Below are 25,203 nucleotides of genomic sequence, written 5' to 3'. Positions count from 1 at the left end.
GCGCCTAGCCAGGGCCGCAGCCATGACCGCCATGGGGGCGACGACCCATGTCCTCTTTTTTCCACGTCTGTGGAATAGCTGCTGATCCCTCCAACATCTACTGGGTTGGATGAGATACTGGAACATTTCACGCATGATCACCCCTCCAGCATTTAATTGTTGGCTTTATCCTTTCTCGAGCTGATCCCACTGAGCCATGGAAGTCACTCCACCACGATTACCCATCGCTTCTCTGCTCGAGACACTTTAACACATAAAGTTACTCTCTATGTTTTTGTAATGGCCATGACCTGTGAAACCATTTTGATGTATTTTATTTTATTACAGAAAACAAAAATGAATCGATTACACTGAAAAAGAAAGTTGTGAGGTTCCACTAATGCATCAATTAAAACATTTGCATTGAAATGGGATGCTGTGCTGCATTCGTAATTCAGTTTAGTTACCAGCTTGTTTGAGGATCGTAGTAGAATCTGGATGTCAGCGCTTCCAAATTCTCAACCATTGACAATGAACAGCTGCTCTGATGAAAGTAACTTTTTTATTTTATGCTGCCAATAAAAAGCAGGTACACAGTATGCAGGCTATTTAAAGTGGGACATCGATGGTGTTGGTGTGAGTAGGACTGAGTCAGTGAATCAGAAGCAGTTTTTCAGTTCAGTATAACCCTGTAAGAATTGGCTTTTGAATGCTCTTCTGTTAAAAAGATGGCTAAGAAAGAAAGAGAGAGACAGCAGCTCTAAACTCTTTTTGAAACCTTTTCTGATTGAATTTGCTCGAGTGTTACATTTATGCTCTGTTTAGTATTTCTGCATCACCAGGGTCAGAAGAAGGCACGTCAATGAATATTTTGTTTCCACCAAGAAAGGTTATTTATGTTTTGAAGCAAAAGAAAACATTGATTTGCAAACAAGGCTTTGCATAAGGAGCTGGCGAATATAAATGGGGACTGCTGCTGTGCGGTAACCAGCCTGCAGCCTTTACGTCACAATGGAAGTGACCCTCACAGTCACAGAGGAGAGGCCAGGGAGCGCTGGAGCTTGCTGCCGACTTTGCCTCTTCTGCTCTTTTCCCCATTGTGCCTGAACAACCTCATAAAGAGTGAATACATGCATACTGAAATTGCGGCCTTCAACACAGCAGTGCAGCTGTGTACATCCGGCAACTAATACTTGTTCAGGGAAATCAGCAGCAAGCAGCTGGAACACGCTATGCATTCACATGCAAGAGCTTATTGAAACTTATTTGACCAAAATGTGATCTTTCTTTCTTTCTTTCTTTGTTATTGCAGGAGGTTGGAAGTATAATTGGAAAGGTATGGAGCTCTTTTGTTCAAAGGATTCAAATGCACATTGTGTTTATGTGACAGACAGTGACTGAACCATTGATCTGTTTTGTATTTTTATTTTCCCCCCAGAAAGGAGAAACAGTAAAAAAGATGCGAGAAGAGGTAAGTTTTAGGATTTAAAGCATATTTGCATTATAAACCTGTGAATATATATGCTTTTTTATGACCAGTTATGATAAGCTTTGACACTAATGCTTAAAAAATACAGTAAATTGAGCTTGAAAGGAATATAATGGTGATTAGGTTTAAAATATTTGTGTGGAATAATGGAACACTGTTGGTAAACTGGTAGAGCTGATTTGAGTCACGGTAATCAAAGTCTGTTGTTGTTTTTCTACCGCAGATATAAATCAGGGGAGTTCAGTGTGTCAGCATGGTGTCGGCCAGTGATTCTCAACCTTTGTCTTGAGCGGACCCAAATTTTATCACTGTAAACTTTATGTCCTATTCAGAAAATTGCCAACTCTTTCACTCCATAACAGTCACAAGCAGGACGTTTACATGCACCCTTTTCAAACCCTTTTCAAACTCGAAAACTGGCAATAACCCAGTAGCGCATGGCCATGTAATCACCCGCAAAAACCCAAAAAAGCTCATATTCGAGATTTTAAAAACCCGAAAAAGACCACTGGATTACTCCTTTTCAAACTCGAAAGTGCCGCCGTGTAAACAGATATCGAGTAATGGGACATTGTTTTTGGTTCTGCGCATGCTCCATCCGCAATGAATCATCACTTTTGTCCGTGTGACGCTTCCATAACGCACGATACGAACTGTTATTCTGAGCGCGCACACCGCACATGCTTCCTTCTGAAAGTTGGCGATTTGTATGGCCTGCAGAAAAATCATGTAACAACAGAACAACCGTTCTGTCTGCGTTCCGTCTGCAGAGCGGAGTCACCGCAGCAGCGTCCGCCTCTTCAGTCCAGTGGAGGAGATTGCCATATCTGTCAATCTAGCCCGTAAAAAAATCTGGAACTCGTAGAAAGCAGCCCAAACCTCCATCTCGGTTGAAAATGCACGTTAAAATCGTATTTGCATGATTAAAAAAACACACATCATAAACACATAATGATTTAATCAACCCATCCAACGTGTTAAAAAAGAAGCTTGCTTTGGCGGAAATCCCACCAAATCTGGCAACGCAAAGCTGCTCCGGTCAGAGCTGTTTTGTTTTGAGAACACGATGACGTGCGCCGTGGTTTGGAAAGGGATATCCCGACTGAATGCGCCGACTTGTAAACGGGGTAACTCTCTGTCTGTTAAAGCATGTAAACTGGGCTTTCCTAATGTTTCAGAAACCAGATATTGACCTGAACTCAGATATTAGCGGCATGTAAACGTAGTCAAGGATGTGTTTAGGTACCAAAACATGTTTGATTTTACATGAATTGGTACTCTGTGAAGCTAACAGCTCTCTTGGCAGACAATTTTTTTCTTTGTGAACAGTTCATCTTTGTCTTTAGTCTGATACTCTAAATGCCTGTATATGAGGCATTCAAAAAAGTTATATCCTTAAAATCAAGAAGGGTTCACTTTTCCTCATTGAGTTCAGGCCTTCCTCGTAGAATCACTGGTCTGAGAGACAAGTTGTAACACATTGAGACCTCTATTCAATCAGTATTTTACTGATTTGATTTGATTTTTATGTTGAATGAAAAAAATCAAACTTATCAAAAAATAAGATATATCAGTGGCTTCCAACCTGTTTTTTTTTTTTTTTTTTAACTCTGAGAGTACCTTTATTTCTGTCTTTATAACAAAGACAGAAAAGCATCAGGATTCAAAAATTAAAAAGCAATAGGCAGTATTCTAGGGAACCTCTAAATCCTATAAAGTAATATCATGGCTTTCAGGCCAGGCGGAGCTTTGGGGTCCCCCGTCACCTCTGGCACCCATGTTTGGTTTATTTGACTGTGAATTGCTGCCTTCAATGCATTCTTCATTTCAGTGATAAAAATCTACTGAACCCCACACTCGTGGAAATGATAAGAACAGACAATGACCATTCAATTGGGCCAATCCCCTTCAGTGCATTAGCATTGCAAATTTTCATTCCAGGTTGAAATCCATATCAAGATTACGGTCTTTCCCCACCTGTACCGACTGTCAATATCATCCATGCGTGTGTCTGCTTTTTTTTTTTCCTTCCACAGAGTGGAGCACGGATCAATATTTCTGAGGGCAACTGTCCAGAGAGGATTGTCACCATCACTGGACCAACAGACACCATCTTCAAGGCTTTCGCCATGATCGCCTATAAATTTGAGGAGGTGTGACTGGACTGCACATTAGTGACTTCATTATTCTCCGTGACATGTTGAACCTATACAGACATATGAGGAGTTGCATACCACCCCGTCAGATCAATGATTGCTTAAGTCATTTGTCTCCAGTTCTGAAGTGTCACTGTTTAGCCATACATTTAAATTCTCATTTAACAATGATCTGTGTGTATTCACACTAGCTGCACATACACAGAAAACAGTTTAAAGTACATTGCGATTTGCCATAACTGAAAGACCTGCTGTCAGTCTTGATTTTGCCATTATGCCATTAGACCTGCATCGACTATATTTAACACCCCTACTAGACCTCTGATCATGATCTGGTAGTAAAATGGTTTGAGCCAATCCTTCAATTTCTCAAAGGGGATTGATAAAGTATGATTAGTTCGACCCTGTGGCTTACTAAGAGAGAGGTGAGTCTTGATCAACCACAACACTGTTTCAACACTTTCTTTCTTGATAAATGTACAGTTTGGTTGGTTATTGTCTATGTTTTCCATGCAGCATGAGGTCTGATGACCCAATGAGAGGCGGAGCAGTGCAGGTCACATTGCTAACTGGACTTAAAAGGATGTGTTTACCTTGACAACAAAAATGAGAGAAAATGTGTTTTGGGGGTCCGTTCCCATGACGACGGTGGTCAGAGGCTCTGATAACCTTTTGAAACTGGCTCCCAATGTGGAGCTCTTCTATGATGCTCTGACTCCACCCAGAGAGAAAACAGAAGTGCTGCTGCTGCACATGCGCACCACCGGACTAAGTATTTACTCTGCTCAAGCGCGAGCGGCATCACTGACAGTATTCTGGTTTTACAGCATCCAATTGGTTATCTGTTCATATGAATGTCAGACACTCTCGATTGTTAACATCTATAGCATATTGTTCTCTGCATGCATGTTTGTTTCCATTAGGAAGACAACCAACAGCGCCACCTGCAAACTCCTGAACCCAAGTCCACTTTTCTAACCTCTAGACCACCACTGCCCCCAAATTATAAATTATGCTGAAATTATGTGACAATAAGCTAATATACTGGATGAATTTTCACCAGATAGAGTAGTCTAAAATGCCACAGGTTTTTTTCCTTCTTTGAAGCAGCTTTTCCTGGCTGCTTTAAAAGAAGGCAATAATAAAGAATATTCCTTATTTCTCCAGGCACCTCAACACCACTGTCGAAAACCAAACTCATGTAATGAAAACTATTTATCATTTATGCAATTTACCTTCCTGGAGCCATATTGTGATAGCTAATTTGTGAACATCAAAACAAAAACAAAAACAAAAAAAGAGATTTTTTTTTTTTAACAAATGGAACATTGATACATCAAGTGCAAATAAAGCATTGTGTCATTTAACTGTAAGTGCTTTTAAACTTACTGTTCTCTCATCTTGCCTTTTCTCATATTTTTAGTTCTGTGTAAGCTCTATGACTGATGGGTTCTCAGTGATTTGTTGAAAACCTGCAATATCAATGATTGGGCACTGTGCAGACACACCCAAAGAGCAGCACTCATTTAGCTCACAAAACAGATCAAAATGACTGAAAAGAGTCATTGAAACAAATGTGTCTTCGCAGGTCATTTGTTCCTCTTTAGTGACTACACAATTAACAGCATGAGTGTTTGAGGCCACTCTGAGAGAACATCTAACTCCTTGCTAAATGAAATGTCTGTTGTTGTTTTCTAGGACATTATCAATTCCATGAGCAACAGCCCAGCAACCAGCAAGCCCCCGGTCACTTTAAGGCTTGTCGTGCCAGCCAGCCAGTGTGGCTCTCTCATCGGGAAAGGAGGGTCCAAAATAAAAGAAATGAGAGAGGTATATGAACCCTTTTTTCTCTGTTTTATAACACCTATAAAGCTTTATTGTCTTTTCTCCTTTTAGAGAGTCTGCCCGGATCCATTTAGAAGTAGCAAAGCGTGTAATTTTACACTCTCAAGCAGAGTCCTCTAATAGAGCCTGCAAGCCTAACGCGACAAAAGCAGATGATTACCCCGATTGTGAGATGGTTCAAAGGTAGAAGGCACAGCAAAGCATGGTGTGGATCCATACATTGACGAGGGGGCTTGTTATTCACTGCCCATACGACAAAACACAAGGAGAGTACGACTCAGAAATTGTAGTTTTCCTAAAGATTGACTAAACATTGAGAAAAGCAGTGTAGCTGGATTGCACTAAAGCTCAAGGCCAGATCAATCCTATGTGTTCAGGGCCCACATGTGATCACCACGGGTTGCAAATGGACCTTTGTCAGTAATGCAGTGTTCAACCTTAAGGAGAGTCCTTCCAGTTATGCCCTTGAGGTGCTGGGTAGGATTGTTTCCTGGCATTCACGGAACACATAATACGGCATTCTTAGTTATTCTGCACATGCACAAGTACATGGACAATAACAATGGCAGCCTGGAGAGTGTCCTGACTCCACAGTCTCCTGGAACTTGGAATGTTTTAGTTGAGTCACCTGTATAGCAATCCAACTTGGCCATCTGTCAGCATACATGAATGGCTGTGTACTCAGCATTGTTAATGTTTATAATGAAATGTTCTCCGCGTGTGTGTGTGTGTGTGGTTTCTTTACAAAAACAACCAACAGTGCCAACTCATCCCCTGGCATGCTCACGACATTGATCTTAGTGTTCCTGCGGTTTCCCCTCCCCTCCAGTTTCACTTCAAACATTGTTAGATAAATTGGGCTTTTAACTGCTTTTTTCTAGACTTTAATAAATCAGGCCCATGGAGCTGTAGGGGGCTAGTGCGAATTCCAGATGACATTTGGCAAAGGCAGGGGACACCCTGGAAAGATAGCCGCAGGTAATTAGAGTCACCAATGAACCCCACATGAATGAGTGTGGTGATATGGGCGTTTTTAATTTGGAGTTGTTTCATTGCGAACTAAGCAATCCGAATTATTTTGATGAGCTTCGTGTTTACATGGACAAAATAAGGATTAAAGCCTCTTTAACGCTGGGGGCTGCGAAGCATTCTGATTGGACAAGGAGAAGTAAACAAAGTATTTTGGTGGCGGTTTTTCTCTTCTTTCTTTCTTGATTACGTTTGATGCTACAGCCTTGAAAATGTCAACATTGTTATGCGCCCGTCTATCCGCTCTCATAACTTCTGAGGCTCCCCTTCAATAAATCGTCTCCATACGAGTCGAACCGCGGGTCGCCATCTTGGAATATTGTGTCATCGTGATGGACGAGCATGCGCAGAATGACCTAAATAAAGTCACGCCTAATTTAGATATAATTCCACTTCCAAAGGAAAATAATCCAGCCAGTTTAATCAGATTTAAACTTAATTCCGAACAAGTTTTCAGGTGTTTACATGTTCATTTTAGAGCAAAATTAACCTTTTTTCGGATTTAAACAGAAATAAAAAGTCCCATGTAAATGCACTGAGTGTCTTTGTACTGTGGGAAAAAACTGGAGGAAACCCATTCATTCAACTGGAGAGCTTGCAGCATACAGAAAGAAACAGATCTGGAAGTATCACATCACTCCACTAACCACTATGGAGAGCAATATCATAAAAAATAAAAAATCAATATCTGAATTACCCAAGGGTTTTGTTTAACTCTAGTACTATCAAATCGTATGTGAGTGTATTATGAGATGGGAGGAAAAACAGCAAGTGTCTGTGATGTTTTCAATTTGAAAACGAGGCAACCTCTCCACCAATATTCATTTTCTTGGTATTGATTGTTAACGTTAGCATGAGAACCACAAATTCTTAAAGTTCCACAATCTAAAACAAAACGATCAAGTCATTATGCTTCAGTGGAAAAGGTGAACTCGATGACCGACCATCACCAAGGTATAGGTCTGGTTCAAAGAAATCAATAAGCCTTTAAAGTGTTTAGGCTGCTGCAGAGGAAAAGCAGCACCTCTGCTGCTTTCTTGTCACTAAATGAAAGCTGAAAAGTTTAGCAATCGTGAAAAAGAAGCACGTATTTACCCTCCCATATATACGAATGTAAAAGGTTGACAGCATCGCAAAGGAGGTAGACTGAAGATCAGAATTAACACGGAACTCTTTCAAAGTCTGACGTGCCGTCTCTGGAATCCTGACACATGGAAAAGTTGCGGGACAACCCTGATGGGTGGTCTACCAATCAATTTCAATTTGAGCGCCTGCACGCTTTGAAAGCGCCTCGTGGGAATACCTGTATAAGTGTTACGATTGAGTTGTGTCAGCGTGGGAGAATCCCTCAAAGTTGCTCTCTCTGCTCCAGTCCACAGGGGCGCAGGTGCAGGTGGCGGGGGACATGCTGCCCAACTCCACGGAACGTGCGGTGACAATCTCCGGGACCCCAGAAGCCATCATCCAGTGTGTCAAACAAATCTGTGTAGTCATGCTGGAGGTAAAGTACAGGCAGACAGAGAGATGCTTGTTTTGAGATGTTCTGACTATAGACGGATGATATTTAATGCTCATGGCTGTGAAAAAAAACACATTTCCCACCACAGAATCGCCACCTAATTGCAGTCCACAGCCATTAACTATGTGCTAAGAGGGTCATTTTGTTCTGTGTTTCAATTCAGTTGCGGTAATAATCGAAGGCTATTGAGGAATTATTTGTTGTGTGCGTCTCAAGGTTGCGATTAAATCAGCTCAACGCATATAGGTGAAAGCAGCATCCAATTATCGCTTAACGCTTTTTGTGCACGACTATCCAAACTGAACTGACAGGTAACGCATGATACTGTCAGCAACATTCAGAAGGCTGTTGCTGTGTCTGGATATTGTCTTTGAGGATATTATACCTAAGTGGGCACTCCTCCCACCACAGCACAGCAGCTACGGAGGAAATTTGATTAAGCCCTCTCCACAGTCTTGAATAGCCTTGTTGCTGCAGCACAGCATGAATCAATAACTCTGTGTCATTATAGTAAGTTTGCAACCCCCTGACTTTCTTGTTGAAACCACCTCCCTGCTGGCTTTGATATAAAAGCAGGTGCATTCACAATAAAACAGAAACCTTGCAATGCATTTAGGCGCATACACACATACAAAGCTTTTCTGCTCCCATTGCCAAGAAACTACACAACCAGAACCTCCCAGCTTCATGGATCCTATTTTTTGAGTCCGTGAAAAGAATATTTTCAGTTGTTTTCAAAACCTACCCACTAATTCTGACATTCCTCACAGTCGGGGACTCTGCTGCCTCTTAGTCATCTTTTTTCCTTTTGTTACTGAGAGCTGGTTTCATCTTGTGTAGGACCTTAGCAATGTGATTATGGGGAGAATGAATACATCTTTACGGTCTGATTAGCAACTTGAGGGGATTTTCGGTTCAGGAGAGGTCGCCGGCAATCTCCACAAACACACATCTGCTCATTGATGCAGATTTTTTTTTTTTTTAACCCAAAACCCACCAAATAGTCTCATTTCATAGTGTCTAATAGCCAAAATCTAACTTGTATGCAAAGCCTACTCAATGGGGAGGAGGCAACACAACTTTAACTGTTAGCAGTTTGAAAGTAGAGAAAGAGGAAAAAGTATTAGTATTCAATACATAAATACATGCATATATACACACATGAAAATTTAAATTCAGCATCTTCTTAGTAACGTTTTAAAGAAAATTACACCATTACAAATTACACCATGCATTATATCTTAAGATAAAGGTGCTATACATACATGCCAATACAAAAAATAAATAAATTTCAACCTAAAACCTTTACATATTAACACATCTTATTTGAACATTGTAATAATGCTACTGAATTCATTTAAATCAAGCTGAAGTTTTTGGTATTTGACAGTCAGGTTAGATGAGACTCGTCACCATGGCTAAGCTAACTAGCTCCTAGCCATAGTTTTGTATTTCATTGAGCAGTCTGAGAGGTATGATGAGGGAGTTTTTTGCTTTTGTGAGCTACTGAACCCAAACATCAGTTCCATTTTTTTGTAGGACTCTGGAGGTTTTATTGTCATATCAGAGGTAGTGATGGTTTATTAGCAATATCAAAACAGATAAACTTACAGTAGTCAGCATTATGCTGAACATTATTTCTTCATGCGTACTCACCTCAGACTGACTCTGTTTTTCTCCTGCATGTCTCCTAGTCTCCACCAAAAGGTGCCACTATCCCTTATCGCCCAAAGCCCGCCTCCACCCCAGTCATTTTTTCTGGTGGCCAGGTAAGTGCTGAGCTCAAATTTTTTTTCTTTCTTTTTTTTTTTTTCGGCCTGCGTTTACATGACAAAGAGTGAAAATGGAAAACTTTGCGTTTTGAATATCGGCAGTAGCATATTGTTCTATGTCTGCATGTGTGTGGTTTCATTACAAACACAACCGACAGCGCCAACTTCTGGCCGAACATGAAAGCTACATTGTTTCAGCATTTTCTGTGAAAATCAACATTTTTTTTTTTTTTCAAAAGGCTGTCATCTGAATGTAAAAGTTTCTGAAATGAAAAGGTAAAACGATACATTCCCACATGAAATACTGTGGTGTAATAGGGGCCTTTGACATTATTGGATATTTTTCCTAAAATGTACCAGAAAACAGGGATCAGGCAATGAAAGTTTCGCAAACATCCACCTGACACGACTTCAATCCATTACTAAAACTAACATCTGCATGTGAAATCAAATCACTGCAGATTTTTGTTGGATACTTGTGTGACAAAGGTATTCTATGTGTGAAAATCTTTTCCAACAGGCCACAACTTCTTTCTTTGGAAACATCATTATATGTCTATTTGACAAAGCCTTCCTCCTTTGTCCCCTGACTTTTAGTTACTACAAATACAGCTTCCCGACTTCGCCAATGTTGTTTTATGGTGAGGCCATGTCTAATTCTGAAATAATGAGGCCTAATATATTAGATTTATTTCCATGGTTCTGTTATAAGCAGCTGAATGCATTTGCAAATTTTGGGGAATAAAAGAGATGCATTTGAGAAACACAGCACATAACTACTAGTAATGACTCCAATTTGGGGGCTTTTCTTTGTCTGGAAATCAGACCCAGTGGGAGTTAAATGGAAGACCCAATTGAAGTGTCCAGACAAGATAATATATAAGACCTGTTTTGAAAAATGTTGATACGCAAACACACTCAAAGTGTGTTTGCAGACAAAGCACACAAACCGCTGTGCAGCACAGAAGGAACTGCCCGAATACCTCCTCTATAGAAAACTTACAGTGAAGCAATGCTGCAAAGTTAGTTCTTTTTTTTTTTTTTTTCCTGTGCACTTTTGAAAGGCGTATGCGACAGTGACTCGGAACCTCGATATGATGCATGGACAGAAAACATGCTGCTTAACTCAACGTTACACATTTACAGTCTAGACTGGGATTTGAGTAATTACTCACTCGAGACTTCGGCAGCTGTTTTGCTCTCGGAGCTGAATTTATGAATTAAAGATGAAACAGGAGAACCAAAGATGATGAATTGTGAAGAAGCTCAAGTTGCATTGCCAACTGGTGCCAAATATAGCTTATGTACTGTGTACTGATGTAGTGAAGAGGACTTACAGTAATGCTTCTCCCTGGTCATCAAAGTTGGTCCCTTTTGCATCTGTAAAACTGAGATGACAGGATCTCATTGGGCTCCTCCTTACTAAAAGACACAACGTTCCTGTGCAACATGTGTTTTATGACCGAGATTCTTCAATGGAATATTTTCACCATTAATCCTAAGGAGCATAATAAATCTGAAACCAGTGTATTCACACAGTTATTTGACGTGAATGTGAACACAGAGGGCTGATGTTGGTTAACTGGTGTGAAAGTCAGCATCATCTGTTTCCTTAGTTTATAGATGGTTTTAGCTGAATTGAATTTTGATATAGTTACAATAAGAACTTTATGCTGCAAGATAATTACCGGTAGTCAGTGTGAAGAAACATTTTTTAGAATGTTAAATCCTTAAATAAATCAACAGCATGCTAATCGTCCAAACACAATCACTTGTGTTATGAAAGTGTGATTATAAGCAACCCAGTAGAGCTGCACAATATAGAGCAAATTTACTGATATCGTTACATCAATATTCACACTGTGTATGCACTTAGGCGTGATATTACCGATATGCAAAAGACTGGCTGAACTGTGATTAATCATGTTTCCATGCATTCATGCTCAATATCTGAGAATGGTTCTATTTCGATTGAGGGCCGACGCGTGTAAAGAAAACCTGGCCACAAACAACCTGCAGCTTTCTGGAAAGTCACATTGCTCTGGTGAATCACAGGTGTACCATGGGTTTGGTGAGCCAGTTAAGAAAAAAAAAAAGTCTTTTATTCATGTTCATTCAGAACGCTACAAGAAATTACTTCATAAAAAGCCTTGTGAATCTGAACATTTTTTAAACAGGATTTAAAATGAGAATCAGAAGAATGAAAATACACAAATCTTAGAAAAATAAAGTCAAATACTTCTTTGAAGTATCTGCTGGTGGAAACTGGAAAAATGAAGCAATAAAAAAACAATTCTGGTGTAACTCAGAGCGCTGGTATTTGTAAGAACATCTCCCAAAGCACCAAGACATGGACATCAGCTACAAACGTTCTTTCTGATGGAAAATTAGTTTTTGCAATGTTGAACATGATCACATGTTGGATGTTCATTTATTGACAAATCTTACTTTAAAGTCAAACGATTATACTATGCCATACGGATCACACATTTCCGTCGAGACACATATGAATCACAACCGATTCTATTTCTGACGTGGAAAAAATATTAAAGTTTCAGATTCGTTGAGAGATAACAGAGCAAAAACATTATTTAAATGAGCAATCAGAAGTGTTAAATCGCAAACTTTGTATTTGCAACTTTCCTTCCTCGTCACATGGTTTATTGTTTTAAGGCTGTTCCAAGAAAAAGAAACTGAGATCTACTTCAGTGGAAAAGACGAATACAAATGGCTGCTTGTTATGAAAACTGGTCTGACAACAAACATTCAATACATTTGAAAAGGCTCAGATTAGCTTTGTTCATCTGAAATTGTTCAAACATCACAAAGGAAGAGAACAAATGTCCAGTGGCTTTGTGAATATCCCTCTTGATAGTTAGAAACTTAGAATTGTTTTGTTTTTTTTCCAACACCACATTACGTTTTTGCACCAATGGCAAGTTTGGTGATATTTTCAGAAATACAAATATTTTAAATAACATCATGTTTGTACTGGCTTTCTTTCGAAAATGCCCTAAAGGCTGTTCACAAGGTCCCTGTGGGGTTACCACTTGCCTGCGGGCACCTCTCTGACCACCCATAGATCAGACTTCAAAAGCTTATTCCGCTTTTGTCTGATGTCTTCTTTTTTTTTCACTTCTTGTACTGAAATCTGCTCTCTTTTTCTCATCTTTCCAGGCCTACACAATTCAGGGACAGTACGCCATACCACACCCAGATGTAAGTTCTTAAGTCTCTTTTAAATCAGATTAACACATAAACCCGTGGCATCTTTACAACCTGAAGAAAAACTCGACTGGAAGGAACAATCATTGGGATCGAGGCAGGTCGTGCTGGAATGACTGTCTGCCTATAGGTAGAGGTTAGAGTGGTTGATAATAAATTGGTGACTCCTGGTGCTAATGACAAAGGCAAAGACAGTTATGGCAGATCTGATGTAGACACCCCTTTAATTCCAGCGGACCATATAGTCTCCATTAATAATCTGCCTTCATCTGTCCTTGTCGTCAGAGCATCTCAAGAGCTACCTTGTGTCAGATCCACTAATTCAAAGTTGGGCAGTGATTGATGCCATTGGAGTCGGTGGTTGACGGTACAATCACTCAAGCGCAGGCTTGACACCCTCTTCCGCCCTCATTAAAACTCCTCTTAAAAGGAGAAGAAGCCTTTACAGCATCCATCTTCCCTCCGTCCTGATGAAAATCGTACACAGCAGTGGGGGGGGCAGACACCCCGTGACCATGTCGGGGTTGAGAGCGCCCGCTCTTACATGCATGTGAAACCGAAGGTTCTCGGATCGTGAGCTGAAAGCGCCCACTCGAAAGCCGTGTCGTAATTGAGGAGGTAAATGACACATTTCCCAGCATTTAATTACGGTCTGCTCACAAGTGGATGCACTAAAAATAATACATCAGCGTGTGTGGCGATTGTACGGGAACAGGTAGTACTGAACGTCAAATTATCGAGCTATTTCCATGTCCGTGACAATCACCCGCCTCCCCTCTCTGTCTCTTTTTGTACTTTTCGTCCTCCACCACCCTGTGTCATGACCTCCTCCTCCTCCTCCTCACCGTTTCTTCACTCTGGTTTTGGTTGGCTTCATTTCTTGGTGTGACCTGTGTAACAGTAACCTCTTAGTTCTACTTTCCCTCCTAACCCTTCAGCAGTTGACCAAGCTCCACCAGTTGGCTATGCAGCAAACCCCCTTTACCCCTCTCGGACAGACCACCCCTGCTTTCCCTGGTACGTACCCACGAGGCCCTATAGATACTTCCTTCTCTTTGCATCCAGAGAAACATTTCTTCTTTCCCTACCTTGCACCTTATCTCTCTTTTAGCACAGCATGCCTTGGCCCCTGTGGTTTCTATCCTTCTTTGATTTTTTTCCATGTATATATTTTTCTCTCGGAGTCGTCTGATAGGATGCCAGAGAAAATGACACCGGGATTCACTTTAAAACGATGTGTTCGAAAATTGCATTATCTCTTGGCGACAGGACACACATCTTTCCTCGACCATGTTTTTAAGGCTGTTTTACTTTTCGCTGAAAGACGAAAACCTTCAGGGGAACGGGCAGGCCGCATTGTGCCGTAATAATCGACCGGATCTCCTCCTTATCTGAAAGGAACTGTTTCACTCAGACCTTGGTAAAGGTATTAGTCTTTTCATGACCGGCATGTGTGTTTGCGAAAGATGAATTGAAGGTCTCATGAATAGACTGCCTGAAAAGGATGTGCAAATTGCCATCATGGGGTGAATCAGTTATTGGATCAACAAGGCTCTTCAGATATGGGCGCTCCTGGAAATGTGTTTCTGCTCCACAAACCGGAAGTTGCATAAGTCGGCAAATAATCATCAAGGGTTTTTTTTTTTTTTTTTTCCTTATCTTGAAAGTTTTGCTTTTCAATTTTACTTTCTTATGGCAAATTAAATGAGTGGACTGATACCATGTGAATAAAAGAGCTGACAGAAGTATGTGTTCCTGGTGACTCATCTCTCTGTCGACCAAACAAACATTTTAATCCAGACTTCTTGGACTGCTCAAGAAAAACGAAAACACTCAGAAGGCAGGCAAAATGTATAGTTAAGCATTTCCCAAAAAATAATAATAAAAAAAACCAAACAATTGAAGCCTTTCATCAGAATCTTCAGCAACCATATTGGATTTTAAAAGCAAACAACGCTCTGTGTGGTATTCCAAAAATGTAATAAGTTAATTAGAAGCTATCCTTTCAGTTATCATCACGGTGAACCGAATACGTGTTATTGTCTCAGACTAGGTGGAATAAAAGCTTAAACATATCAAACAAACCTGAGTGTGAATCGGTAACATCATCTGCAGCATTAACTGTCAGTTCATTGAATTTCAGAGTGGATATCAAGTTATAACGCATTAATTTTGCATTTTGTTTTTTAAAAAAAAAAACGTTTGGCATTTAGATAGGAACGTTTTGAAAATGAGGTCTGTTTTCACAGAAATGGCAAAACCACTGACAGCTATGTAGTATTTTTAAAGGAGCCACTGATTTGCGCTGTTTTATGTAATCAAACCATGTGTGCAAGCAGAGAACTATGGAAGCGCATTGCTAGACAAACATAAAATGATGGTGATATCGCAGTTAATCTGCTGTTACGTCCTTCTCGGTTTGAGACACTTGGATATACTGATGCATAAAGGTGATGGGACTTCATGGTGTATTCAACTGCTACTCTATTACTTTATTTCTTCTTATATTTGTTGCCAAGATACACAAAACTGTCATGAGTTTCTCACTCATTTATTACAGATCCTGGTCCTCAGTGGTAATTTTCAAGTGGTTTTACTGCAGCATTTCTTCTTAATTACATTATAGCATACAGAACACACATATGGATTGATTTACAGATGTTCCCCTTTTCTTTATCTCATAAGGATCTCATAATTACAAGATAAGGTGTGTAATTTTATTTTCTCCAGTGGACGCGGACATATAGAATATTGCGCTGCAAACATGCTTTCTTCATCATTTCGGTCCCCTCAGTATCTGAATGTAAGAAAAAGGAAATGTGTCTTCATATGTGATCCAGATGATGGTGCAGTAAATGAATCGAAACACAATTAAATACAAGAGTGCAGGGCACACACACATTCACTGTTGTGAATGAGTCCTCGAGGAAGCATAGAACAGTTTACTGCAACCATAGAGCTCATGTGCAGCAGCAGCATTTCGGAAATGTTTGCTTTTTGCTGTTTACACAGAGATGAAGATGGAATCAGAGATTCTTTAAAAAGTAATTTTCAGTGACTCCGAGCACCGTTGTCATGTAAATGGACACCCAAACCACAACAAAAGTTTTCTGGTTTCACTTGAAAATGTTTTCATGTGAACAGGACCACAGTTTCTTGACTACTTATAAACTACTACAGGACTCTTCTATAATGGTACTGTAGCGCCAGCTAGTGGTGGGTAGGCACATGACGCTTAGGCATTGTCTTGCTCATAATAAAATATTAACTGATATTCCTGGCAGTAGTTTTCCAGCTCACTAGAAGTCCACTCCAGCCTGATTATGTGTTTATTGATTGACTGACTGAGTGACTAACTGATTGATTGATTGATTGATTGATTGCCTACACTCGGACATGGCAGTTTTACACAATTTTACGCATGTTTTCTGTCTTTAACCCCTCAGTAGTGAGCAAAGTAGCTTTCAGAGCACAGCAGATTATCTTTCCAAAGGAGACTCGGGCGCCATCTGCACAGTGTTTTTAAGTGAAAAGCTTGAAAACTTTTTTGAAAACACTGTGACTTTGTCTATGCGGAAACAAAAAAAAAAAGTTACACTTTTGAAAGGCCACTACTGTGCATGAGCACCACAGGTGCAGTAATATGGTTCCTCTGCACATATCGCAGCAGATGGACAAGAACAATGGCGGCCTCCAGAGCGTCATGACTCCCAGTCCATATTCCACTGGCGCTTGGTAGTTTTACAGTTTAGAGTCCTCTTTAGTCGCAATCCAACTCTGTTGTCTGTCCGTTAGAACGCCCGGTGTGCTCGCCGTTGTTAATGTTTAAAGTGAATTGTTCTTCGCATATGTGCCTGTGATTTCATTATACAAAAGCAAAGAACAGTACCCTCCAGTAGCCTTACCAGAAAACATCTGTTTTTTTTAGCTTTACTGCCATTTCTGTAGAAACAAACATAATTTTCAAAATGTGAAACTTTTCTGAAAGAAAAACTCAAAAGTGATGCATTTTCACTTGAAATGCTGTTGTTTAAACAAGGCCTCATTTTGATGTTACAAATGTAACCTAAAAAAACAAACAAACAAACAAAAATCTTTAGCTATGCTTGTCATTTAAAATATGTAATATGGATTTTCTTTTCCTGCCAAAGTCTGCGTTTCAGTTTCATTCAACTTGGACAGGCTCATTTACTTCCATTGCTACCTGTTGGACATGATGAGAGAAATTAAACAGCAATACAGTAGTTTTGAAAGGGCTTCGTCACTCAACCAACTAACCCTTTTTTGAAAAAATCGCTGAAGCATCAAAAATGACAAACATAGCTGAACTAAAAATTCCTAAAATTGTAAAAAATGACAAAAAGTAAAAAACAACGCAAATTATCTCAAATTCTTAAGTATAGATTTCATAAATGCAACATCAGTTTGTTTTGTTCAATACTAAAATTTTAGTCTTTACTCTTGAAGCAAATAAAAAAAAATGTATTGCAGCTCCAGGCAATGTTTAATTGGTAAAAAGTGGCTGAAAACCACTGTTTTGGTCTTCAAGGAAACGGAATCAATCCATGTGTTTCCACTTTGGAATCAGGTTTTGATGTTGGTCAAACATGTCGACAACCTCCACCAACATTGCGAGCGTTGTCAGGTTCCTCTTATAACTTGCAGTTGAAAAGCTGTATTTCCAAAATGACAGCATATTCCTTTCAAAACCCTTCATCCCAGGTGGAATGTATTGACTGAATTCAAGTAATCCTTCTTGTGCTTTTGTTCTCCAACTCAGGTTTGGATGCCAGTCCACCAGCCAGCACCCATGAACTCACCATTCCTAATGATGTGAGTAATCGGCTTCATGGAAGGCTCGCTAAATGATTTCTAATAGATCTGTATTTGTAAATTCAAATGAAGCGGATAGAAGGAAGAAGAAAAACTTTCTACTGAAAAGGCGTCAGAAGTTGATTCGAAGTTTCAGTAATTCGATCAAGGGTCTCTTTGACAGTTTTTAATTAACTGATAAGAGATACATTTGGAGTATCTTTGACTTTTTATTAATGATACATGAATACATGAATGACATTAGCAATAATGATCCTGCAAACTTTTAATCCTTGACACAGTGGAATGCCCCCCATGAGCTGATCTGCTGACCGTGCCATCATTAATCTAACTTGAGTTCCTGAGTTTGAACTCAACTTAAGACAATTTCATAACCCATTAAACATCATTTCCTGCCTGATCACATTGAAGTCAAATGTTTGAAGAGAACACAGAGGTTTTCTTCCTTTCAAGATCAAAGACTTGTGTTTTCCTATTCCTCGTAGCTAATAGGGTGCATTATTGGACGCCAAGGAACCAAAATAAATGAGATTCGACAGATGTCTGGGGCGCAGATCAAAATCGCCAACGCCATGGAGGGCTCGTCAGAGCGCCAGATCACCATCACAGGGACCCCCGCCAACATCAGCCTGGCCCAGTACCTAATCAACGCCAGGTAACCTTTCGGCTCCCGCCGCCGGCCCGCTGCGCCATTTAAGTGATCAAACGCTTCCAATGTCCACGCGATCCAAAACAAACCGCCACATGTGATAGTGCTGTTTGGAGAAGCGAGGACCCGCCCACCAGTTCAGTTTTGACATCCGTGACACTGACTCTTTGATGAGCTGCCTGAAATCGGAGAATATCTGTCAGGTTTGGTCAGCAGATAGATGAGGTCATGAATAATGTGACTATTCATAGGTTGTTTCCTTTTTCCCACCTCTCTCTCTTTTCCCAGTTGTTCCTGGCAGCTTTTGTTGGTAACATCCAGCTCAGTGTAGACATTAAAATGCATTAAGTTTGGAAGAAGTGGCTCGTGGGAGCTCTGCCAGCTCATCTGCAGAGACGAGTAAACTGTGTCTTTGAAAAGAACCTGCAGATTAGTAAAATTGGATCATCAATAAATGAATTATCAATGTTTAATGCTTATATCAATTTGGAAAGGAGGCCAATTTGTTCTTGATAATTCTATTAAGTAACCCAGGGAAGCGCTCAATTTAAAGAATGCCTCATGTTGCAGGAGGAACTACTGTAAAGTAATGTTTGGCAGAATGATTAAACCTTTAACCATACACAAAAAGTATAGAATATAACTATGGACAAATTATTATTAGGATATATGTTCTGCTTGCCTTCTGTAATGATTTTTAAGATTTTAACTTTTTTTTTAATTTAAAAACACAAATTGAGTTTCCATATTTCAAATTTGGTGTTGCTGTGATTTTTTTGGTTGTCTGAGATTTATTATTTACCACAAACACCTAGGATAGAACGAGCCTGTTTGTACTTAAAGTTATCTTTAATCCAAACAGACTCTTGAAAGTAGAACACACTCTTTGTACAAGGCAAAAGAAGATCCAAATAGATTTGAGGCCTCATTTACACGACAATACTTTGAAGTGAAAATAGAAAATTTCATTGTTTACATCACAATGGAGCATGGATCCACTGAAAACGCAGCTTTTAGAAGGGAGCTCCAAATGTAGAACTTTTAGAAAATATTCCCCTTCCATCTCTGTGCATATGGGGAAAGCAAAACTTACAGATGTGTGAGTAGAAGGACGATAACAACAGTGGCGCCCTCCACTGTTTGTCAATGTCTTGTTCTCTGTGGGCGTGTGTGTGTGTGTGTGTGTGTGTTCTTGTATTTCTATCCTTGTCGGGGCCAAATGTCCCCACAAGGATAGCAAAACGTGGAACGACGTGCCTTGTGGGGACCTTTTTCCGGTCCTAAGTAGGAGAAACAGTGTTTTCTTGACCATGTTGTTGTTACTGAAAAAAGTAAAAGTGCAAAAACATTTCTTTAGGGTTAGGCTTTATTGTGGTGTGGGTTAGGGTTAGGGTAAGGGTCAGGGTTAGGGGCTAGACATGAATGGGAGTCAATGGACGGTCCCCACAAGGATAGAAATACAAGACTGAGCGTGTGTGTGTGTGTGTGTGTGTGTGTGTGTGTGTGTGTGTGTGTGTGTGTGTGTGTGTGTGCGTGTGTGTGTGCGTGTGCGTGTGTGCCTTTTCTCTTGAAACGTTGTGCAAATGGGGTGTGAGATTATCATGGATTTTTCAAACTGAATGCAGCCTTAAAAATAACCCTGAATTATGCAATTGCTCAAAGAAGTGGATTAATAGAGGTATTACGCAACACTCCCCATTCCGGTTCATTGAAACTTGTCGTCTATTATCGGTGCAGCTCTGAGAAGACTGAGTGTCACGGATGTCCGCAGGCCGACACACACCTCCGAGTCAAATGTTATTAGCATTAGCTCAACAACAACAAAAAAAAAAAGACATTTTATTCACTTCTACTGAACGGGATTTGGGAGGAGAGTACACTAATGGCGACTGCTTCCCCTCCCCCCTCCCCCCCATCATTCCAATGGCAGGTTCAGGGACGTGGCTGCCATGTGGAATGACCCCAACTCCATGACTACATCCTGAGGTCACCCCTTATCTGGCTCTCTTTTCAGAAGCTAACAACAGCACCACAGCTTTACGGCTCACCTCTGTGTGTTATCCCGTAGGACGACCCCCACACGCAACTGATGTAGAGAGTGTATTTATCATTGGATAGTTTGACATTTTGGGAACTCGGCTTCTTCACTTCTCTCTCTCTCTCTTTTTTTTTTTTCTTTAATCGAACGTTGGATAAGATCAATAAGATGAGTGTGAAACTCCACGGACAAGGAGTGAGCTCGGCTTACCGTCAATGTTGGAAACTGCTAGAAATGGGCAAATTTCACTCTGTGGTACCTGAGAGGGCTCAGTAATTAATGTGCTGGAAAATCAAACAGAGGTGTAAGAATGAATGGTCACAAATTGTATTCTAAATTTTGTGCTGAAAAAACCAGTAAGCTGGATCATTTCAATTGGAAACTTTTCAAAGACATAAGGTTGATTTCCTGCCTCTTATAAAAACTTTCCTCAGTCAAATTTGAGTTTTTCAGTTTGAACACAGAGTTGAGCATTTTTTTTGGAAAGACAACGAAACAATATCAACATCATTTCCTCAATAAGTTTGTGCTTTATTGCAGGTTATGCTATTAACTTACAACAAAGCGCAATATCGTGTTTTCACAACGTTCTGTATTCATTCTTCTAGTTTTCTTGCCTATTTATTGCAGTAGCTAATTGTTAGCATGGCTTCTGAGCTGGCATATGAGTTGATCATATCAATGTACAGCTATTTAAACACTCTATAAATGTATATTACATGTGAAATAATACCACTGATTGGTTGCGTATTTCATTCTTGTCAAAACGACATACTGCGTGATATCAACGCAGAACTCCATGTAAACATAAACTGTAATTAAGGCTCACTGTAGTCTTTCCTCTTTAGTTCGTTTATATGTATTGTTTACACACACATGTAAATGTACTGAATAAAACTGGAAAATCATGAGCAAAATGTTTCAATATGTAACCTTGAAAGGTACCAGAGATTTTTAGCATGCTAAGCTAGCAGATAATTACCCGACCTGTCGAGTTAACATCAATATACATTGGACAGTGAACATAACAGAGTCTGCATCTCCTTATAATTACGAACCACAACTAACTGCCAGTACCAGAAATAAAAAAGAGCTAATATGAAGATGAGTCCTTCAGTGACTCACTACTGCCTCCTAAAGCACATAAGTGGCATTTAAGAAATGGATGTACTGCGTCTGCTAAAAGAAAGATGTTTATTAAAATCTCAGGAGGTAAAATTACACAACCGATCCTTTAAAAAAACTCAACATTAGATGTGGAAAAGTTTATTTTCCTGAGAAAAATGTCAAACTATCCCTTTATTTATTTATTTAGCATGCCTTAGGCCAAGAATACTATCGCACAACATGAGTTTCTGTCCTTGTTATATTAGATGAATTAAGTCCTTCTGTGTCACTGTATGCAAAGTAAAATGAATAAAAACTGGAAAATGAACAAAAGTTTAAAAAAAGGAGTACATGACTGCCATTGAGTAATGCTGTTAGTAAAAAAAAAAAAAGAAAGAAAGAAAGAAAGAAAGAAAGAAAGAGTGATGTGATGCCTGTGTGGGGAAATATGTTGTCAGGCATTTCATGACGCCATCAATCGTTCCAGTCCAGTGCATGGCTTCATGAGAGGGGTGGGGGCGGGGCGGGGGTGTTACAGTACTACTGTAGAGGCTTACAGCTGTTCTGCCATGTCGGTGGGAACGAGCAGGTTCGGCGGGAAGATGTTCCAAACACGGGCATAACTTTCACTCCAGCAAGCGAAAGTTCCTTCTTTCACAGCTGTCTTATTTTCTGTCTACCACCCCACCCCACCCCGCCCCGCCCCGCCCCCAACACCCCTCTGCCCTCCCTCTCCGAACACCCTCCCTCCTCTCCTGTACTGTTTTAGGCTGACGTCTGAAGTCACTGGAATGGGCACACTCTAATTTCCCTCCCATCACATGACCCTTGAGCCAAAAAAAGAAAGAACAAATAATAAAAAAAAAAAAAGCATTGCCGCTAGTTTAATGATTGATTTCTCTGTATTTCTTGATATTTGAGTTTGATTACATATTGTATTTACTGCAAACACGTATCTGCAAAGACTCGTCCTCACGACCTTCTGAAGCCCCCTCGTCGTTTCTGTTTTCCCGGAATATGGTGGCTTTACTGTTTTTGGCTCTCCAGCACCCTTCACGACATCTCACCTGCTGCACCGCTTTGTTTTTCCTCATATCGCCACACCTCACTGTACATTTGTCACTTTTATTTCACGCACCTGAAAGCAAATGCTGAAATTCACCTGACAAATTCTTTGAAGAGAAGTTTCAGTGCTCCAGCCCAAAGGTTTAAACGTCGAGCCTCGATGCTTCATTTCTTTCATGAGTGATGGCGTGAGCGCTTCACTGTGTGCCCGCAGCCGGTCACCTGTTTGTCTCAGTGCTTCACGAACACGATAAAATGACCTGCGACTGAACAGGTGGAAACACGCACCGAATAGGAAGGCTGATCAAAACGGATTCTGCATTCCGAGAACACCCGGCGCTCGTGTTTCTCTCGACAAAGAAAATTGTGAATTTATGTCAAGTAAATGACGGCAGCCTGGAGTGAAATTCAAATGCAAGCCATAAATAAGGCGCGATTCATTCCTCTGCGCGCCGCAGCCATGCGATCATGTTATGTATGCTGCCGTCTCGTTGCAACTGTCGATCAGAGTGGCGGGTCTCATGGCCGTGGGAATTGTCTCCGCGCGGTCGAGTGGTACGTCTGCACTCATGTGAGGCCTATTTAAAGATATTTCAGAGGCTCAAAAGGCTGCTGGGAAGTCACACTCATGGTCATCACGTCCTGTTTGGGTGGAAGAAAGCCGTCCCTCACTGATTAGCATGTGTGAAACGTTAGCAGCCACACTCTTTGCTCCATCTATGAATTGGTTGCCGGCGATATGACTCTAAAGACGCCATCTGTTTCAGCTCGTCTCATTTGCAAAGGAACGGATTGCACTTGATGTGAAGCTGAATGTAAAGCGATACGTTTTCAACTTCTAATGTTTCACGTTCAACTGGAATCTGACTCCTTCGGAGGCGTCTGTAAAAGCAGGGAAACTGTCAGAAGCAGGGATGCGCCAGTACCAGTGTCAGGATAAGCATAACCTTCACATACTTGTTGAATATGAATAAGTACTCATATCGATACCGGGGAGCTAAAGTTTTTAAAGGGTAGAACTCTTACCTGTACTCATCCTTTGAATAGAAGTAAAGGTGCATCCCCACTCAAAAGGTTTGGAAAGCTGTTTTCAACATGACGATTTTAGTTTCAGTGCTTCACAAGCATGGAAAACATTTGTAGTCGAAACAGGCTTAAATCTTCACTTCTTTCCTCTCACTGCAGAGAAAGAAATCAGGGAAATAATTTCCTCTACTATCAAACCAGTCAGAATTTTTCTTATAACTTTTTTTTTTCCTACTGGATTCTTAAACTGAGTTTATTCTGACCCGATTGCAATTTTACAAGAAAAGGCTCTGTATGCATCACTACACTGATAATTGTTAAATTATTCAGGCTAAAGTTGAGAGTTCAGCTGGAACTGATTCACCACACATCCTGAGACAAGACTAGTTGCTTTGACTGACTGTCACATTGGGGCTGCACGGTATCAGTCAAAGTTATGAGACATGGCGAGGCTGTCAAGTAGTACAATGAATAAAAAACTCTGCTGCATGAAGTTTTGAGATTTCTATCTCAATTTTGATGTAATTTATATATCTGCAGTTTCAGGAGGGCACTAGATTGTCGACTTCAGTTTTTTTTTTGTTTTTTTTTTTGTTCTTCAGACTTCTCTCCTGTTTCCACATGTGTATAATGTCATATTGATCTGATTGGCCAGATATGTAGACATGCAGAGCATGAATGAACAGTGCATGAAACATAATGACAAACAAACTGTATACCACCAATATTGATATCACAATAATTTGTAGTATATCCTGCAGCCCTGCATTCACTGAACAATATGGAGGCTTGAGACTGAGGGTGGCCATATTTTTTATATTTTTTAAGAATATCAAAATAAAACTCACATCAAATCAAAACTCTGTATGGCACTGACAGCCTACATGTTGATTGTTTAGATATTTTAGAAGTTATCTTTTCAAAAACCTGAAGGTACCCAAGTTTATCAGTTCCGATGCAGTACATGATAATTTTACTTATTTGCAAAAATCACATCCTATATGCTGTCATTTTTTTCAATGGTTTCCAAAGAACACGATCAAGACTGACACAAAAGAGAAGCCAAATGAGTTGTACAATTTTTTCATTTCTTCTCTAGAAACTCAATAAGAAGCAAGTACTCTTATCTGACCTCTAAATGGCACTTCTGGTTATGTGGAATAAAAAAAAAAGAAAAAAAAAAAAACGTCCATTTTTGCTGGAGTTGTTCAGACGTCACCGTGCGCCCATGAGGGAGACACGGAGCTTAGCGGTTTGAAAATTTCTCCTGATAGTCTCTTATCTGTGAAGGCCAAGGTTCTTCATTTCAGACTGGCAGTTTCATAGCTGCTGCTAAGACTGGAGATGCATTTTTCAGGTAGGTTCTTTAATACTAGCAAACACTTCAGCATCAGACATGTAATCCAGGCTGAGGGAGATCAACAGGTTTGACCAAATCTCCATTATCATGAAAACAGGTGCAAACATGTCA

The 25,203-nt window shown here is 40.2% G+C and overlaps 1 protein-coding gene across 2 annotated transcripts in view; it reads left to right on the top strand.

Annotated features, from left to right (window-relative positions):
- The window catches only part of pcbp3 (poly(rC) binding protein 3), a 54,691-nt gene extending 31,311 nt beyond the window's left edge, over positions 1-23,380 (top strand). Inside the window, exons 5-15 of one of the 2 annotated variants that reach the window (XM_030111463.1) lie at positions 1,292-1,315; positions 1,418-1,450; positions 3,505-3,621; positions 5,323-5,454; positions 7,871-7,999; positions 9,712-9,786; positions 12,967-13,008; positions 13,953-14,031; positions 17,795-17,847; positions 18,333-18,502; positions 22,411-23,380. In XM_030111463.1, coding sequence (XP_029967323.1) covers positions 1,292-1,315; positions 1,418-1,450; positions 3,505-3,621; positions 5,323-5,454; positions 7,871-7,999; positions 9,712-9,786; positions 12,967-13,008; positions 13,953-14,031; positions 17,795-17,847; positions 18,333-18,502; positions 22,411-22,447 — 891 coding nt within the window. In that variant the 3' untranslated portion in view covers positions 22,448-23,380. Of the gene's footprint in view, positions 1-1,291; positions 1,316-1,417; positions 1,451-3,504; positions 3,622-5,322; positions 5,455-7,870; positions 8,000-9,711; positions 9,787-12,966; positions 13,009-13,952; positions 14,032-17,794; positions 17,848-18,332; positions 18,503-20,426; positions 20,605-22,410 lie in introns of those variants that run through there. The other variant, XM_030111462.1, reaches the window with a different exon arrangement.
- The last annotated feature ends 1,823 nt before the right edge of the window (positions 23,381-25,203 follow it).

This window comes from Salarias fasciatus, chromosome 16, assembly GCF_902148845.1.
Source record: "Salarias fasciatus chromosome 16, fSalaFa1.1, whole genome shotgun sequence".
In the NCBI taxonomy this organism is placed as follows: Eukaryota; Metazoa; Chordata; class Actinopteri; order Blenniiformes; family Blenniidae; genus Salarias; species Salarias fasciatus.
Note: the sequence above shows the minus strand (reverse complement) of the source record. Positions and strands in the feature narration are given on the sequence as shown.